Source organism: Xyrauchen texanus, chromosome 25 (assembly GCF_025860055.1).
Source record: "Xyrauchen texanus isolate HMW12.3.18 chromosome 25, RBS_HiC_50CHRs, whole genome shotgun sequence".
Lineage (NCBI taxonomy): Eukaryota > Metazoa > Chordata > Actinopteri > Cypriniformes > Catostomidae > Xyrauchen > Xyrauchen texanus.
The window spans coordinates 31622886-31641033 of NC_068300.1; the positions used below are offsets into that span (position 1 = coordinate 31622886).

Below are 18148 nucleotides of genomic sequence, written 5' to 3' on the forward strand. Positions count from 1 at the left end.
TCATTTACTCACCCTCATGTCATCCCAGATGTGTATGACTTTCTTTCTTCTGCTGAACACAAACAAAGATTTTAGAAGTATATTTCAGTTCTGTAGGTCCATACAATGCAAGTGAATGGTGACACAAATTTTGAGGCTCCAAAAAACACATAAAGGCGATCTAATCAATTTTGGGTGAGAACAGACCAAATTATAAAAAAAATGTCGCTATAAATTGTGACATCAGCAGTCTCCCTGGTGATCATGATTTCAAGCTTGATTATACTTCCTTGTGCCATCTAGCACTCTGCACATGCTGTCAAGACATAAGAAGTGTTATTGAGCTTGAAATCATTATCATGCCTAGAGACTGCAATGGCAAGATGCAGTACCGATTCTCCCTTTATGCATATTACGCAGTCTGCTTAAGGCATCTTACTCTATGATGGCCACCAGAAACTCTACTGACTGCCCTTCCTGGCACGTTATACGTTATTCAAGGACACAAGCAGTTGCAAAACACAAATGATTGCCTCGCAAGTCGCACCATGCAATGCATCACTCTTCTTTATGTGTTTTTTGGAGCTTCAAAGTTTCACCATTCACTTGCATTGTATGGAACTACAGAGCTGAGATATTCTTGCAAAAATCTATGGGACTATGCAGGCTCACATCCGCACTGTTGGGTAAGTCCTGTACTTCAGCGGGTCAGGCTGGAGTGACATATAGATATATAGTTTTCCACCATGTAAGACTATATCCTTATTTCCAATGGGCATGAGTAATGTCTTTTATGCCTTAAGCCTTAAGGGCTGTGTGTCAAAACATCTGTGTCTATTCCCCTAAAATGTATCCCCTAAACAGAAGGTTTTATCCGAGTGTGGATAATTAAGCTATTGCACATTTATATATTTCCACATTTATGTATTTCTAAATGTATTTCTTTGTTTGTATGGTAATGTGTAGACCATGTCTACTTCAGGCATATTAATGAGTGCTACAGAGTGAAATCTTGTTGTTGAAAAAATAAATGCAAGTCTACAGACTTGAAATATAGCCACAGATGTAAATGGACGTGCATTTAGAACTGATAAAATATACCTGTGAACATAGGGTGATGATCTCTGTTATATAAATGACTTAGAAGTGGGTGATATGATCCAAATCATATATCAGTAATTTCGTATCACTGTAACTGTACTCTTACTGAGCACTTTATTAGGAACACTATGATCCGATTAAAGTGCCTGACGTGGTCTTCTGCTGTTGTAGCTCATCTGCCTCAAGGTTCAACATGTTGTGCATTTGAGATGCTATTCTGCTCACTACAATTGTACAGAGCGGATAACTGAGTTACCGTAGCCTTTCTGTCAGCTCAAACCTGTCTGGCCATTTTCTGTTGACCTCTCTCTTCAACAAGGCATTTCCATCCGCAGAACTGCTGCTCGCTGGTTTTTGGTATCATTCTGAGTAAACTCTAGAGACTGCTGTGGGTGAAAATCCCAGGCGATCAGCAGTTACAGAAATACTCAAACCAGCCCATCTGGCACCAACAATCATGCCATGGTCCAAATCACTGAGATCACATTTTTCCCCATCATGATGGTTGATGTGAACATTAACTGAAGCTCCTGACCAGTATCTGCCTGATTTTATGCATTGCACTGCTGCAGCACGATCAGTGTTGGGTGTAATGCATTACTAAGTAATGAATTTGAGTAAGGGATTGCTCTTAATTTTTCCGTAATTTAATTAGTTACTTCTGATGTAATTGCGTTAATAGACTAATGAACAATTCTATATAAAACAATAGTGAATTTAAAATCAAAATGTAATGTCTAATGTTAAAATTTCTAATGTATGTTTTCTAATTTAACACTGCCCCCTTCAATTCTGCATCTGCAACTTGGTACACTCCATAAGAGTCCATCTGATGCATGTGTTCACTGTCCTTTGAAAAGCCCTTATAAAAAAAATCTTTCTCGGTTGGATTGACAAATTTAATAGCAAAATGGATTGCTATGCACTGTAGGCCAATGACAGGTTTACAGCATGTTCAATAAAATGGAAATAAACTATATATTGCCTTTTGAAGCCACTTTTTGTATTGTCTTATCAATGCTTTATTCATCTGCAACAATAATGTAATGCATTTATTTCTATTGTTTCACTTTTAAAACAATTATATATCTACATGTTGTAATTAAAGGACAATATCAAATACATTGCTCTCTCTTTTCAGATAATTTGCCCGGTCAATATACAGTTACACAAATTTTGCTGATGGGAAAAAATAATTTTCCCATCAGCAAAATGCAGTGCAAAAATAATATATCTGATAGCAAAAAAATTGTATATTGACCTATTGTGAATTTAATGCAAGAATTTCTTATTTTAAAATGTTAAATAATCTACCGTGCATCTAAGCATTTTAAAAACAAAATTGTAAAAATCTGGAAGCATTTATTAAATGTAATGTTTTAAGTGTTTAAATGTAAAAAACACACCTTGAAAAACATTTTTATAAAACTTGGTAAATGGCTTTTGTGCTATGACTGAACTCTATCCAACAAGAATAAATAAACAGGGGAAAAATACAGCAAAATGTGTAAAGTAAGAAAAAAACATTAATATGTGTAACAATTTTACAAAAGTATCTAAATTTCATGTGCAAGGATTTCAGGGTGGGAAAAAAATTATTTGTAAAAATATAACAGAAGATTGGGCTCTAACGTTAAAAACAATATTTTTCAGATTAATATCTACACATTATTGGTGGAATGATGTAGTTTTCTCAATTATTAAAATTCATGAGATGCATCTGTTTGACATGATATCTGTTTGATATGTTACGCTAAACTTTTCCTAAACAATCTGCAAGTGTAGTGTTATTTATATTGTTAAAGTGAATAGCTGTGATGTGGAACTTTTGCAACGGTTATTTGAGGAATTCAGTAACAAAATGTTAGTGGTTTAAAACAGTTTAGCTCTGCTCCAGCATCACAAAGACATAACATGAACAGTCACTGTATTAAGGCTTCTGTTGTAGCAGTATCTGACAGTTCATTTCTTTTCAAATGTACAAACCAAAAGTGGGAATTCCCTTTACTGTGAGGAAGGATTCATATCTATAAAGTCTGAATGAAAGTCAGTTGAATGTAAACAACATAGACAGCCTCATTTTTGTAAATGTTTTACAAAGTAAATTCCATTAATTCTATTCATCTATACCCAACAGGGTTTAAAGCTATGTGTGCTTTCTAGAGTAGCCGACGCTAGTGGTACTGGTTTTAGTGCTATTGCTCAATTGATGTAAATTGTACAGTAAGGCACAAATGCAATGGGGCTGCATCAATGTGAAATTCATGACAGCTGAAATGAGGAATTTAGTGGTTTAAATATTCTGTAAGTTACAACAAAACCAAAATTCCCAGTTGAACATTTCATAGGATACAAAATATAATAATAAGGCTATAGTAAATGCTATTGAAATGTGCCCATGAAATGTGTGCTTACTTAAAATCTTGTTCTAGGCAAATTGTGCATTACATGAGTTAGTATTAATTCCACAGGTTTTGTTAGCACTGACTGCATTGCTTTCAGAAACATCCTTCATAACTCTTAAGTTACATTTAAAAAAATAATCATGAACGTTCTAGAGCCAGCTGCTCACAAGGCATCTTCACTTTTGCTCTTAACCCTGACCATCCCTTCACTGTCCTCAATGCTTTCTTTAATTAGCCATTCCTTCAAGCTGGGCTGATTCCCTATATCAATCCCCTGATCCTGGATCTCGTGATAAAGAGCTTCCCAATGCCTCTTGTCCTTTGAGATCTTCCATGAGAGCCTAACGTTGGACTGTAGGAGGGGGATGAGAAGTGGGTGCAACTGGTGCTGCTGCAAGGCTTCCTGTGAAGGTGCCAGATCCTGCAGGGCTCTGTCGCAATGTTCCTGAGCCTCACTAAGTTGTTCTAAGTCCTGGAAGCAGCTGACCAATGCAGAGAGTGTGAAGAACCAATGAACCCTCTGGAAATGATTCTGCTGCAGGAGCTGATTGCATCCCAACTTCTCCTGGAGTCTCAGAGCATTGAGGAAGGACCCCAGGGCCTCTTGGCAACGGCCCACTCGCATCAGCATCTGGCCAGCATGAAGATCGGACAGGTAGAAGAATTCAAGAAAAGTGGGTGTGGTCCGCAGATCAGAAAGAGAGTGAAGGTGGGACAAGTATTGCTCAAAAGCTCGGCTGCGCTTGGCAATGGTCTCGGCGACAAAGTTTTTGCGCAGCTTCTTCCGTGGGAAGTACACGGCCTCCATTTCATCCCCATGACGGCGGCGTAGGCGGCTGTGTAGTCGTTCAAAGTCAGTGTAGCGCCGCGTGATGACAGCAGGAGTTTTGTCGAACATGCCAGAATGGATGACGCGTATCGTGTAGAGCTGTTAAAGAAAGATCACAAGTGTGCAACTTGTAAATATAAAACTATAGTGATGCATTATATTAAAAAAATGTGTCAAACAAAAAATGAATGCAATAAATCGTGCTCCCCAGACTGTAATAAGGAATATATCATATCTCAACCAACAAAGAAATTCAAGCTTTAAAGTACCACCTTCTCGTTTTTACGAGACTCAGTCAATAGGAGTAAGCGGAACTCCAGCTGTACATGCAACAATCTGTTTCCTTTTAGGTTTACTGACAGCAGACAGCACAAGATGAGAACGCGATCTTGCGCTCAAACACAGCAGAGGTCTCGGGACGTGTTTTTCTAAGTTTCAAACTATGTTTAACTAAAAAAGGTGTTATAATGTTATAAAGTGATGAGTCGTAAACTTTTTATGATGCATGTGTCCATAGATATGTTGTTAGAAAAGCCCTTATAATAAGTCTACCAAAAACAGATTGATGAAATAGTTGCAAAATGGATTGCTGTGGACTGTTGGCTAATAATAGACTTATGTTCAATAATATGGAAACAATAAAGCCACATTTTGTATTGTCTTTTAAAGGGAAAGTTCACCCCAAAATCATCAATTCTCTCATCATTTACTCACCTTCATGCCATCCCAGATTTGTATGATTTCTTTCTACTGCTGAACACAAATGAAGATTTTTAGAAAAATATTTCATCTCTGTGGGTCCATATAATGCAAGTGAATGGTGACCAGAACTTTGAAGCTCCAAAAATATCTAAGGCAACATAAACGTAATCCATATGACTCCAGCGGTTAAATCCATATCTTCAGAAGCGATCTGATAGGTGTGGGTGAGAAACATATGAATATTTATGTCCTTTTTCCTATAAATTCTCCTCCCTACCCAGTAGGTGGCGATATGCAAAAATAATGTAAATCGCCAAATACAAAAGAAGAAGAATGTGAAAGTGGAGATTTATAAAGAAATTACTTAAATATAGATCTGTTTCTCACCCACACCTATCATATTCCTTCTGAAAATATGGATTAAACCACTGGAGCCTTATGGGTTACTTTTGCTGCCTTTGTGCTATTTGGACCTTCAAAGTTCTGGCCACAATTCACTTGTATTGTATTGACCAACATAGCTGAAATATTCTTCTAAAAAGGTCTGCAGAAGAAAGTCATACACATCTGGGATGGCATGAGGTCAAGGTGAAGGTCAGTTTAATTATAAAGCACATTTAAAAACAACAAGTGTATACCAAAATGCTGTACATAAACAATGAAAACAAAGAACATAAACAGAATAGGATAGTAAAAGACACAAGGACAAGCATTAAAACAAATCGCCATCACTCAAAAGCCAAGGAATACAGATAAGCCTTAAGAAGTGATTTCAAAATATCAATAGAAGGAGCTGACCTAATGTCCAAAGGTAAATTATACCATAATCTGGTGCCAACTACAGAAAAAGCACAATCTCCTCTGGACTTCATGCAAGACCGTGGTATATGTAGATGAATTTTGTCAGACGATCTGAGAATCCTGGAGGACTGATGATGGATAAGGAGGTCTGAGAGATAAAGTGGGGTCAAGCCATTTATAGCTCTAAAAACATACAATAATTCCTAAACAAATCAATCCTGTATTTGACAGGTAACCAGTGAAGAGAGGTTAGAACAGGTGCAATACTTTCTTCCTAATTCCAGTCAGGAACCTCGTGGCTGTATTCTGAACTAACTGTAGGAGATGTAAAGATGATTGACTTAGACCCGTATACAACATATTACAATAATCAAGCCTGGATAGATATCCATGCTTTCAACTCATCTCCAAGTCTTTAAATGAGAGCAAAGCTTTTAATTTAGCAATGTAAGTTGGTAAAAGCAGCTTTTAACCACAGCACTAATTTCATTTTCAAAATTTAAGCCACAGTCAAAATCAAACCCAGGTTTTTAATCAATTGGTGCATATTTAAAGATAAGAGTCACTAAGTTGCTAGTGATGACAGAGAAGAAATAACACATTTGCAAAAACAACCATTTCTGTTTTGCTCTCATTTAACTGGAGAAAAATGTCCTGTCATCCAGCATTTTATGTCCTCAAGAAAATATTAACAGAAAGATAAGAGTTTACATTCGAATTTAAAGGGACATATAGCTGAGTATCTTCAGCATAACACTGAGGATGAGTAAATGATGAGAAAAGTTTTATTTTTAGGTGAACTATCCCTTCAAATGCTTGTCTATTATAATACTTTTATGCTTTTTTTTTTTTATCTGAATTAAATATCTATATTTAAATGTATAATGATTTAATTATCTGGAAAACTTTCTCTTCAAAAATGTATATATGCAGTTAATTAGATTAATTAATCTGCATATCATGTAATTAATATATATTAAAATTATATTTAAAAAAAAGATTGATAGCCCTAATAAGGTTTTGAAGTTGTTGAATTTACCATTCAAAGCTAAAAATATTTACATTTACATTACATTTATGCATTTGGCAGACACTTTTATCCAAAGCGACTTACAGTGCACTTATTACAGGGACAACCCCCCCGGAGCAACCTGGAGTTAAGTGCCTTGCTCAAGGACACAATGGTGGTGGCTGTGGGGATCGAACCAGCGACCTTCTGATTACCAGTTATGTGCTTTAGTCCACTACGCCACTCCACTGCATGGTTTACAGTTGTAGTTAGTGTACTTACCACATACTTGGAATTTGTCTCATGGACAACACTGGCATCAGTCACTTCAAAAATGAGTTTTTCAGGAGTGTTACGGGTTCTTGAGCTTCGCCAGTTTTCTTGTAGTTGTCTGGTGGTCATATCTGAGCATTTTGGGGAAGGAACCATCGGGCTTATATCTATAAACCAAGAGACAAAATTAACTACAACAGTGAGACTCAAGTGAATTGAAATAGTTCCTATAAACAAAATGAAGAAGTGAAATCTTTCTAAAAAAAAAAAAAGTGTCAAAAATGTTTAAGCTTAAAGGAATTACTCCACCCAAAAATGACAATTCTGTCATTATTGTCTCTTACCCTCATGTTTTCCAGACCCATATGCCTGTTTGTGTGTGTGTGTGTGTGTGTATAAAACATAAGGAGAATTTTCAATCATCTTCATGAAGCTCTTTTGCTTACAAGGACACTTAAGTTGCATTCACGTCATGTCAGAATAACTGTAATTATGAGAACACAACTGAAGATTCTGCTTTGCTCTGCCTTCAGACTGAGAAATTATTTGTTTCTATGGCAACAATCATAATGGCAAAACCGATCCATGTGCCACTTTATTATTGATGTAAAATATTTAATCACTACATTCAATCACTTCTATATGTTCTTACAAAATGTTTGAGAACAACGAAAACACACCAGACTGTATATAATAAAATGGCATATCAAACAGAAATATGTATAAACTACCTTTAACTGTTGAGGCCGCTGAAAATGTTTGGTATTTTTTACATGACATCACTACTGTCAACTATGAGCTTTCATAAAATTCAGAGTTTACAACTTATAATTACAAGATCTTCAAAGACATGAACACTTTTTACATGCGTGAATCTCATAATTACAGTAAATTAGAAAATTACGTAAATGCACCATTTATAGTGACCAGACAAAAACGAAATAAATATATAAATAGAAGTAGTCCATACAATTTGTGTGATCTATTCCAAGACTTTTGAAAATGTAATATATATTAAACGAATAATGTTTCCCTCCACTGAAGCTCTGAAATATTGTTCATTAGATTAAAGATGGGTGGTGAGTAAATAATGATGAAGTTTGCTGTTTGCATAAAAATCAACAATAGGAATCCTATCCTACTGCATATATATATATAAAAGATCATAGAACAGGCACACAACTGAAGCAATGCAGAAGTTACGGTTTATCATTGACTACCTGTGCTGCTACAGGCATTGTCTAGCGACTCTCCAAAAAGGTCAGAATCACTGTCCGGCCCTGATGTGTCACCTGCGTCCTCAGATTCCAGAACCGCATCACCCTCAAAGCACAGGGTTCCATCAAGCCTGGCCGAGACACAGTCCGTATCATCCTCCAGTTCAGAACTTTCTGGAAAGTCATCTGTTCTATCAGTCTCGGAAGATAGCTCTCCTTCTTTGAATATTGAACGGCGAAGTCTGTCGAATAGTTTAGAGGCCATCCCAGCCTTGCTCCAGCCCTGAGGAGTGCAAAAGTACATAATTCCACAATGAATTTGAGAACAAAAGCAATCCTGAATATACAATGCTCTAAAATCCTGCCATTACTTATGGAAGATGCTTGAATTTTTTATAAGATTGCCAATGTAGTCAAACAACAGACTCTTCATCAAATGTAACAAGTCCCAAACAGTCATGGAAACACTGAAACCTCAAACATCTCCTTGACTTTAATTGAGCTGTGAAACCAGAGAGGGAAACTGATCTGGCACAAATGTATTATATATATTGAGGAGTTTGGTGGAAAGAGCTCCACAAAACAGCACTGAATTTCTGTCATTTCCATGAAGAAATAGAAGTATTAAAACGAATATTGAAAGAAACATTAATTACCCACCTGCATCTCTCCACACTGCAGACTAGTTGAATAGAAATCCAACTGATGAATATACAGTTTCAGGTTGAAATGTAAAAAGTTTCTTAATACTTTACACTTAATTTCTGTTTCTTCATTTTCACAAATAGAGACAGCTAGTAAAGTGGGGTTGGACTTTGGTGAATCACTTGCTGTATTGATAACATCGAGCTGAATCAGCAGCACTTCCACAAATTGTTACTAGAGGACATCTGGTAATAACCTAACAAAACCATATCTCTCTGAAAAGTCCATCAAATCTCTGAAAAACTGCAATAAAAGTGGCATAGGTAAACTCACGGCACTCTGCTTGCTAACTTTGGCTAACTTTGCATCGCTCTTTTCAAAAGCCAAGAGAATGAAATAATACACGAAATGCAATCATATTTCCACTTACTTGAGTTGCAGACCTCTCAACTACATATGATCAGCTCCTCATGCTGCCGGATACGTATTGGTTAATGTGCTAACAAAGAGAAAAGACTGAATATGGGAGTTGTTCTCTGATCAACATAAATGGGCGGACACATGCCAACTGTGACCGACATGCAAAAACAAAACCTAAACAAACACGACATAATGTTTAATATTACTTTAATATAAAATACATTTCTTAGTATATTTCTATACATATCAAATTGGTTGGTGTATTTGTGTTGAAATACTATTATTTTTATCATGACATGTTAATCGTTCCTGTCTATAAAAACTGTGCTCATTTGTCCGTCATGCATATAACATTTAGAATTTAATTGTATTATTGTAGAACTTTCTATACATTCAAACAGCGTATTTATTACGTCAAACCTATCGTCTAATTAATATATATATTGTTTAGTATTTAAATAACAGGACGTTAATTATCAGTAATTTTTTAATTACAGTGGATAAAAAGTCATTTTGAAAGAAAACTATTCGCTGTATTTCAATGAACTTGGATTTATTTCTATATGTATTTATTGCGTCTATGCAATTGCATTCCGGTGCAGGATGTGGCGCTCAACGCAACTCATGTCAGCACGTCAAGCACAGAGGAAGAAAACAACCGCGAAACGGGCTCCGATCATAACTTTATAAACATGGCATCCAAAAAGCTTCCAGCTGTGCGGAAAGTAGAGAAAACATCTTCAAGTGACTCAAAAAAGTAAGACTATAGCTAGCTTTTATTTAACGTTCAGTTATATTCTTTGTGTGAGTTTAATATTCAATACAACCTAAAAGCAGTGTTTTCAAATCAGTGTCACTTTGTGTGCATATCGTCCATGGATACAGTACTTCTTCATTTTGCACTAAAGGGAATAACTGGTTGTGCACACCAATTTGTCTTGCTCACTTTGGCTAATTGTAAATTTGTCTGTATTTATTTTTGTTCTTGAAACATTCTTATATGTATTGTAGCCTATTTATTGCTTGAGCTTACTGGTACCCAGATAGCAAAATAACTTTTGGCCGAATCTAGCAACATTTTGGCAGTGAGCTTGCCCCACATGCAACACACTCTCACTGCAAAATTGTCAGGATTCGTACGACTTTTCTAAATGCGGCTAATTCGTCTGACCGCACTCTTTTGGAAACCTACGACTTTCACTACAGCCAGTGACCTCGTTTCCATTTAATGCGCGACAATTTCTTGCTTCTGTCACACACAACAGCTTCCTATTATCTTTACACACTACTGATTGGTCAAGTTTAGATAAGGTGTTTGGGTAAGGCCATAATATTAATAAGTATGTCCTTAATGCCTTGTGCGCTGAACTTGCGCTTACTTCCGCATTAGACATACAGGAATTTGCACTTGATGAGGTCCTACAAGTTTGTGAACAACATAATGCAAGACCATAGGAAAATGGCCAACTTGTAATTATGTAAGATTTTTCATGAAATTGGTTTGTCCACATACCACATGAAGTCACATTCCAAGGTTAGCCCAAAAGTCACTTACTGAAATTAGACCAGACCCAAGACAGAAGTTGCTGTCATGCCTTCCTGTCATGGATTAAAAGTTTGCGCATTGTCGCTCTGGTTTATTTTTCTGTTATTCAGGAAAGAAATGACAATAAACTTGACAATTTTACTTTGTTTAAAATTTAACACGATGGATATGACAGTAAAACCATGGTGAAGTGCTATTATCATTTAAAGGGGTCATGACGAATCACATTGTCCTTGATCTATTTGCATATAAGAGGTCACTGTACTAAAAAAAAACAACAACACAAAAAACAAGCTGTAAGGTTCACAATTTTCTCCTTACTGCAAAAAGAGCATTTGTTGAAACCAAGCTGCCAAAAATGACTTGTTCTATGCCTTATCTCTTCTGTAGCCCACCCAGCAGCAGTGAGATGGCAAGTAGAGAGCAGGACAATCAGAGCAGTGGGTGTTTACTGAATATATAAATGTTTTATTTTTTTTTTAATAAATGGTCTGCACTTACATAGCGCCTTTTTAACCGTAGCGGTATTCAAAGCGCTTTACACCATGTCACATTCACACACCAATGACGGCAGAGCTGCCATGCAAGGCGCTAGTCTGCCATTGGGAGCAACTTGGTGTTCAGTGTCTTTCCCAAGGACACTTCGGCATGTGGAGTCATATGGGCCGGGAATCCAACCACCAACACTGCGATTAGTGGACAACCCACTCAACCACCTGAGCCACATCTGCCCCTTGTGCAAAAAAACTACTTATTTTAAGTGAACCTCAAGGAACATATTTAAATAATAAAAGTCATGACATGACCCCTTTAAAAAATAAACTAGTTCAAGCAAATAACTATCAGACTTTTATATTTCATAAGTGTCTAAGACTAATTTAAACTCCTTCAGAGGATCACAAAATAGTAGCTCTGGTGGTGATTTAACACATTCTTTCCTCAAGTAGTAATTTCCACCATTCAGTTTCCAAGTATGCAGATATTTAAAAGGCCTCTTTTAATTCTTTTCAGTTCTTCCACCGATAATGAAGTCAGCAGTGGAAATAACAGCGGCGCTAGGAGGAAAACCAAAAGTAAGAGCATATAATAATGACTAATGACGTCCTCCATTTATTCAATTCTGGAATTTGCCCTAAAGGTTTAATCTGATTTTTAGCCTTTGGCACAATCGTGAAGTCCCGGTACATGCAAACTGAACCGAAGGCTCCTGCAAAGGTAACTGACTACATACAAATTAGAATAGACTAAGTTATGTGTTCACAGTGACATTATCTGTACTTCTTTGGTGCTTTGTCTCTTTTCACAATGTCATTTCATGATAATACTCATCAGGGTTGATGTTTCAATTTGTGTTGTCTGTAGAACAGTGTACAGCAGCAATCAATACTGGTGCCACCCAAACCTTCCTCACCCAGAGTCAGCAGCACACGGAAGCCGAGAGAAGGCATACAGTCAAGACGCACACTGAGCAATCCTGCTGACCATAATGCTACCTGTGAGTGTTGCCATGTTCATACCACCATTTCAGCAGTTTTGTCAGAACAGATCTGTATTGTCGATAAAGGATATTTATCTTTTAATATAGATTACTTTTGCCATTATAGTGCTAATTTAAAGGGATAGCAATAGTTATGGCAAAAATGACCCTCTGCTTTACCACTTTAGCAAGGTAATTTAACTATTTCAGTTTTGTGTAATACCCAACTAATCATTCAAATCCATTGGTTGTTACTTTCTGAACTCTCTCATTTCTGAGAAAGTAGTATACATCTATAACATAGATGCCATTTATTGGTTATCGGCCATAGCATGACAAAAATAATAGCTTATTGTATTGACCAGAATTTTTATATAATTACTTCCCTTTCATTAGATAATGAATTATCCTGACATAGCATGATGGCTAATGAATGTGGTATTGAGCACACAATGTTTTCCAACAGCGATGATGAGCATTCTGGAATCCTCGAATTTGGGAGGAAATATCTTGCAATCGACTGTGTTGGATGGCCACTGCATACGTCCAGATTTGGATGTCTCTGTTATCAAAGGTGTGTTACTCATGTAGTCTAGAGTGATCCGATTTTGTCACCAGAACTGCTTGTATAAAAGGTCATTATTTTCCAGATAAAGTTGCACCGCCAAGCGCAATGGACCCCAAAAATGATGAAAGGGATATGGCGATGGAGACATTTTTGTTGGCCTTCCTCACTGCTAAGGTCTCATGTTATAGTTTTTGAAAAACGCTTTCTCTACCTGTCTTTCAGCATGTTAGCAGAAATTTGAAGTCCTTCATTTATGTTATTTAGATTGAGCATAAAAATCGAAAATTGAGAGAGGAGGCGGAGAAGAATATTCTGACGGTCATGAAGAAAGAGCAGCTGTTGCGTGCACAAGTGAATTGCAAGAAACGACAGTGTATGCTTCTGGAAAAACAGAAACAAATCAACAATTTACTGGACTTACAGGTGTTTTTTTTTTTTTTTTTTTACATATTTAACAGTTTAATTCTCTTAAATCTACATGTTAACACGTCTCTCATTTGAGTCCCTCTTTTATTGTAGATTGAGGCTTTAGGCCCTATTGCTGCTGTATCAAACAAGTTTTCAGAGGAGTACAAGTCTTTTGCCACAGCAATTGATGCCACAAGGCACAAGCTCCCTGTGAAGAATGTGCACATTGGAGAGGACACGGGGCAGTTCTTAGGTGTGTTTTTTTCTTTCTTTCTTTTCTTTAAAGTGTTCAGAACCTGGAAAATGCACTCTTATTAAATTCTTGACCATATGTATTTCTTCAGTGACTTTGTAAATGTCTTGATTTTTAAAGGTGCATTGAGTAATTCAGCATAAGTTTTACACCTAAAGAAACTAACAGTACTTATTCTGACATGTTTAATGTGATGCACTAGCCATATCAGTGATTTAGAAAAGACTACAGAAGTCGGGTCACCCCCTTATGGTGGCCAAAATGAGAAATTCATGACTAGCCGTGTCTTGCATTAGATGATGTTACTATTTACAAACAAATGCTTGGCTCTGGCACTTTCGTATTCTTTTGGCACTGACAAAAAGAACTGCTTTCAAAAGGCGCTATGCTCAAATTGAGCTAAACAAAAAGTGCTGTTTGTGGGATTAAACCCCGGTTTTCGAAATATATTTGGAGATTTGGGCTTCTCAAAATTTCTATTAGGATCGGTGGATCTGGACAAATTCAGGATTTGATATAATTTATATTTCACTGTTCACCGCCATTATTGCGTCTGTTCCATTAAGATCCACTTGCCCCGTAGCTGCTATCTTTTTTTATTTAAAAATGTTCATGAAGGAATCATGTAAACTCAGATTTCAATTTAATTCATTTAAAATCAGCAGATGTCTTTGAGATGATTTAGAATGTATGTAAATCTGCTCTTTATAATATGTTTATCACATGTTAATTAGACTGCAACACTTTCCAGATGAAACGCTTCACGCAGTCAACAATTTGTGATTCTCAATTAATACTAATGTGCTTTCAAAACAATTATTGATTTTTTTTTTTTAAATAAATAATTTCTTACACAGACAAAGCAGTTGGATGTCTGAATGAGAGTGAGCGTGACTTGCAACAGTATACACAGGACATTACCACAGATTGTGAGGCATCAGCAGAGTGTCTTGGAGAGATGAAGAAATCAGGACACGAGATCAGCCAGCAGTTGACAAAGTAGGAGCACATCCATATACATGAAAGACTTAGTACATTGTGTAGGCCATAGTACCGAATGCTGTACCTTTATACTTATTTCAAATGCAGCTTTGGGTGCTGTTGATCAGGGTTGAGCAAAATGTTTTTATTAATTATTTGGCATTTTAATTGAATTAGCCACACCCAACAGGATGTGGACTTGGAATACAGGAAGAGTTCAAAGAAATTCAACAGTCACACAAAACTATGCCTGTTTATTCCCTGAAAATATATATATTTTTCTCAAATAATTAGATACATTTCTGTAAGTTCAGTACTGGCAAACTTTATACATGGGCATTAAAACGGATAACATTTTTTCCATACAGCACCACAAAATGTCCAACACCTTGTTTTTAGATAATTTTATAGAAATAAATATTGACCAATTAAATTGGTAAATTATATAATTTTCCTTAAAATTAACGTATTTAATATAATTAAATTATCTAAATTGAATTTCTATTTGGTGGTATTTTTAAGCATTGATTATCCAATGTTTCTGGAAGCACCCCATATGTAAAGTATGATAACATGGTTATGGGTCTTTCATCCTGAGATATGTAATTTCTTAAAATGTAATTTACATTTTAATTCTACTTCTGAACATTTTAAATTTGAGTCACAATGTATTCTGCATCCTGTTTGCTCCCTCAACTTAAATTCTGTAATTTAATTTCAAAGGCATTCTCAAATCAGTTTTGAATAGCATGCAACCCTGCAGTTATGCCTTTGTGCATTTAAAATTGTATGTGTATTTATTTTTGCATGTTCTGATATGCATTTTTAATTATTATTATTATTATTAGGACATTTTCTGAACTGCTGGAGGTGTCTTCATTAGTAAGACATGAGAAAGTTCTAGTCCAGACATCACTGGAGGAAGACCAGATGGGAAAGAACACCGTACAGACTCTCTTCTGTTCCTCCATGTCATGATACAAATCAAAGTATTAAAGATGTTTTCTTGCATTATGTCATTGTTTCAGGATTGTCATTGATTACAATGATTACTAGGCCTTAGCTTCTGGGGCTTATGCTGCTGTCAGTTTTTATCTGAATTATCGTAAACCTTTTCCCACTCAGATGTTGCACATGAACGACCATTCAAGTCATAATTACTACTGGGAAACTTTGAGATAATTTTGATACCTGAGTTTCCGAGTTGGCAGGAGTCAAAGTTTCAACATGGCAGAGAAGAGTACAGTCTCTTTAGTGAATGACAGGTTTTATAAATTTTTCTAAATATAGCTAATTGTTGGCACTTTTCAGTCATATTCTGTAATGTATATCATCAGCTGTTTGATGCATGTTGTACATTTTTAAACTGTAAAAAAAAGCTTCTAGTTGACCAATTTCATTATCGTCAGCAAGCTGAGTAATATGTATTATGGTGTCAAAATAAAAGTTCCTCAAGAAATATGTATGAACTTGGTGTCGTCAGTGTTTCCTGTTCCTTCAGACAACAAAGCACTTGAATGCAACATACTCGTAATTACCACTTCAGAAGTGGGAAGTCGTATAATTTCGATAGCACATGATGGAAACATTAAGACATGAATGATTTTTTTTTTTAAAACCCCAATTTTTAATCACATTGTAGTGATGACATAAGTACCAGTGCTTCGGTATCAAGATGATACTAAAATATTAAGTCCTGGATATTTAACCCTGAAAACAAAAAGTAATATATATAGAAGTGCCCGGGGAATTTGAAAACTATCACAAGCCAGGACACTTGTGTTTTTTGCCAAACTCTTTTATTAAGACACATCCGTGAACCTCGCAAACTTTATCAAAACTAGCAACTTTTTGTTTTATCATATTTACAGCCTACTATCTTCTAAACTAACTTAAAGCACCTGATGAATCAATTATATTGTTTTTGAATCATTTATATAAAATGGTATGTCTTGCGAATCATACACATGCGCAATGCCATCTATGATCCAATGTGAAAGACGTTGTTTGGAAACTGCTAAACCCTTTAAGTGACCTGCAACACAGACAAAGCTGATTTGTCAGCCTTATTTGCCTCGTATGATCGATGCACACAGCATCCTTACTGGACATAGTGTGTGCATCCTCTCTACCTTGTCTGAAGCAAATGGGGAGGGGAGAAAGCTTGAAGGGTAATAACCCAAGCCCTGAATGGAGTGGTCAAAATCTTGTGCAGGTACAAAACTGTAAACAAGAGTAGTCGACCATCAACTTTTGAAGGTCCCCAACACGGTTTACTAAAGCCAAAGCAAGAAGCGGTTTAGTCTTTCATGAGAGTACGCTTGGGCTCACTGTGGCTAATGGTTCGAATGGGTGACCAGTTACCGCCTTCAACACAAATCCCATACTGGGACGGTGACTGGGCGAAATGTCTCAACCACCTTACGTGTTTTATCAACAGAATGTGTTTGCCCATTGACGAGCCACTCAAAGGGAAATGTCCAGTCATTATCATTACATTGGTACAGGGTCCTCACCTCGAGAAGAACACCAATCCATGAAAACTCACCACCGTTCAGGGGCCAGATGAGAAGTTTCCATAATTTACGGTTGTGGATGACAACTCGTGCCCCCCGCCTATGTGAGTATATATCTATGTGAGCTAAGTAGAATCCTCCACAGGGGGGACATCCAAGAGCTCTATTAACCCTGGAAACCAGAGATAGTTGGGCCATTCCGGCACCACTAGCAGTTTCCTCATCCTCCTGTATTTTTCAAAACACTTGAAGCAAGTGTAAAGGAGGGAATACATATTTGCGTCCCGCTGGCCATTTCTGAAGTAGAGCATCCATGCCAAATGGAGTATGAGTCAGGGAGTACCACAGGTGACAATGCGTGGTCTCCGGGAATGCAAAAAGATCTATTTCTGATTCTCAGAACAGATCCCATCTCCTCAGAACTGTCTGGGGATGAAGTTTCAATTCTCCTTGTACAAAGCCCTGTCGCAAGAGCAAATTTGCGCTGCTGTTTCAGGTACGTGTTTCACACATGAAGTTTCTCGCATAAGATGAGGAACTGATGTGGCCTGGATCAGGACATGAAAATGCCGGACGGCTGGCTATCAAGGCTAGAAATAGATATGCCTATAGTGTTTAACACGTGGTGAATTCCTGCATTATGGTCCGTTAACAGGTGTTGTGCATGTGATGGAGCATTAGCGGAGCACACTTGGAGCAAGAGAAAACAATGGCGCTCCGATTTTTTTTAAAAACCTGCTCCTCGCTCCAGGCAAAACCGTTCCGCTCACATACTCTGGTCATGACACAAACTCGTTCCCTACTTGCAATGGCAGGGAAAGCAAGATGGCTATTAAGTGACGTGGAAACACCTAAAATCTCTGTCTTCCGACATTGGTTGGCAACATGCCAGGAGACTGCCTTAGTAAAAACAGGACAACCGGTCCTCGTTACAGAGGAAATGACACACTCACACAAAAAAAATCACTTTAAAGTCAATAAACATTAAAATACACACAATTTTAGAAGTAAGGCTATA

The 18148-nt window shown here is 36.8% G+C and overlaps 2 protein-coding genes across 3 annotated transcripts; one reads left to right on the forward strand and one right to left on the reverse strand.

The window, feature by feature from the left end:
- Positions 1 to 2000: 2000 nt before the first annotated feature.
- snx21 (sorting nexin family member 21) lies at positions 2001 to 9501 on the reverse strand. Of its 2 annotated transcripts, none has more exons than XM_052091886.1 (4): positions 9392 to 9501; positions 8320 to 8599; positions 7109 to 7266; positions 2001 to 4413 (listed from the first exon to the last, which is right to left on the reverse strand). In XM_052091886.1, the coding sequence occupies exons 2-4, from the start codon at positions 8579 to 8581 to the stop codon at positions 3649 to 3651; spliced, it is 1185 nt and encodes a 394-aa protein (XP_051947846.1). In that variant the 5' UTR covers positions 8582 to 8599; positions 9392 to 9501; the 3' UTR covers positions 2001 to 3648. The 2 variants fall into 2 exon arrangements, with proteins under 2 accessions (XP_051947846.1, XP_051947845.1); XM_052091885.1 differs by lacking the exon at positions 9392 to 9501 and adding an exon at positions 8977 to 9081.
- Positions 9502 to 10008: 507 nt separating this feature from the next.
- haus8 (HAUS augmin like complex subunit 8) lies at positions 10009 to 16064 on the forward strand. The gene is made up of 10 exons (XM_052092111.1): positions 10009 to 10138; positions 11939 to 12000; positions 12084 to 12142; positions 12290 to 12422; positions 12871 to 12978; positions 13055 to 13146; positions 13237 to 13395; positions 13492 to 13633; positions 14491 to 14632; positions 15463 to 16064. Exons 1-10 carry the CDS (start codon positions 10074 to 10076, stop codon positions 15590 to 15592), a joined length of 1092 nt encoding a protein of 363 aa, XP_051948071.1. The 5' UTR covers positions 10009 to 10073; the 3' UTR covers positions 15593 to 16064.
- Positions 16065 to 18148: the final 2084 nt, after the last annotated feature.

Bases quoted from the DNA above. Each gene is read 5' to 3' on its own strand.
- snx21 (XM_052091885.1), bottom strand. The intron at 7,267-8,319 runs GTAGTCAATGAT...CTTGGTTTATAG, and splicing joins CAATGCCTGTAGCAGCACAG to ATATAAGCCCGATGGTTCCT. The intron at 4,414-7,108 runs GTAAGTACACTA...TTTCTTTAACAG, and splicing joins AGACAAATTCCAAGTATGTG to CTCTACACGATACGCGTCAT.
- haus8 (XM_052092111.1), top strand. From the start codon at position 10,074: ATGGCATCCAAAAAGCTTCCAGCTGTGCGGAAAGTAGAGAAAACATCT. The intron at 12,001-12,083 runs GTAAGAGCATAT...TCTGATTTTTAG, and splicing joins CGCTAGGAGGAAAACCAAAA to CCTTTGGCACAATCGTGAAG. The intron at 13,147-13,236 runs GTCTCATGTTAT...TATGTTATTTAG, and splicing joins TGGCCTTCCTCACTGCTAAG to ATTGAGCATAAAAATCGAAA.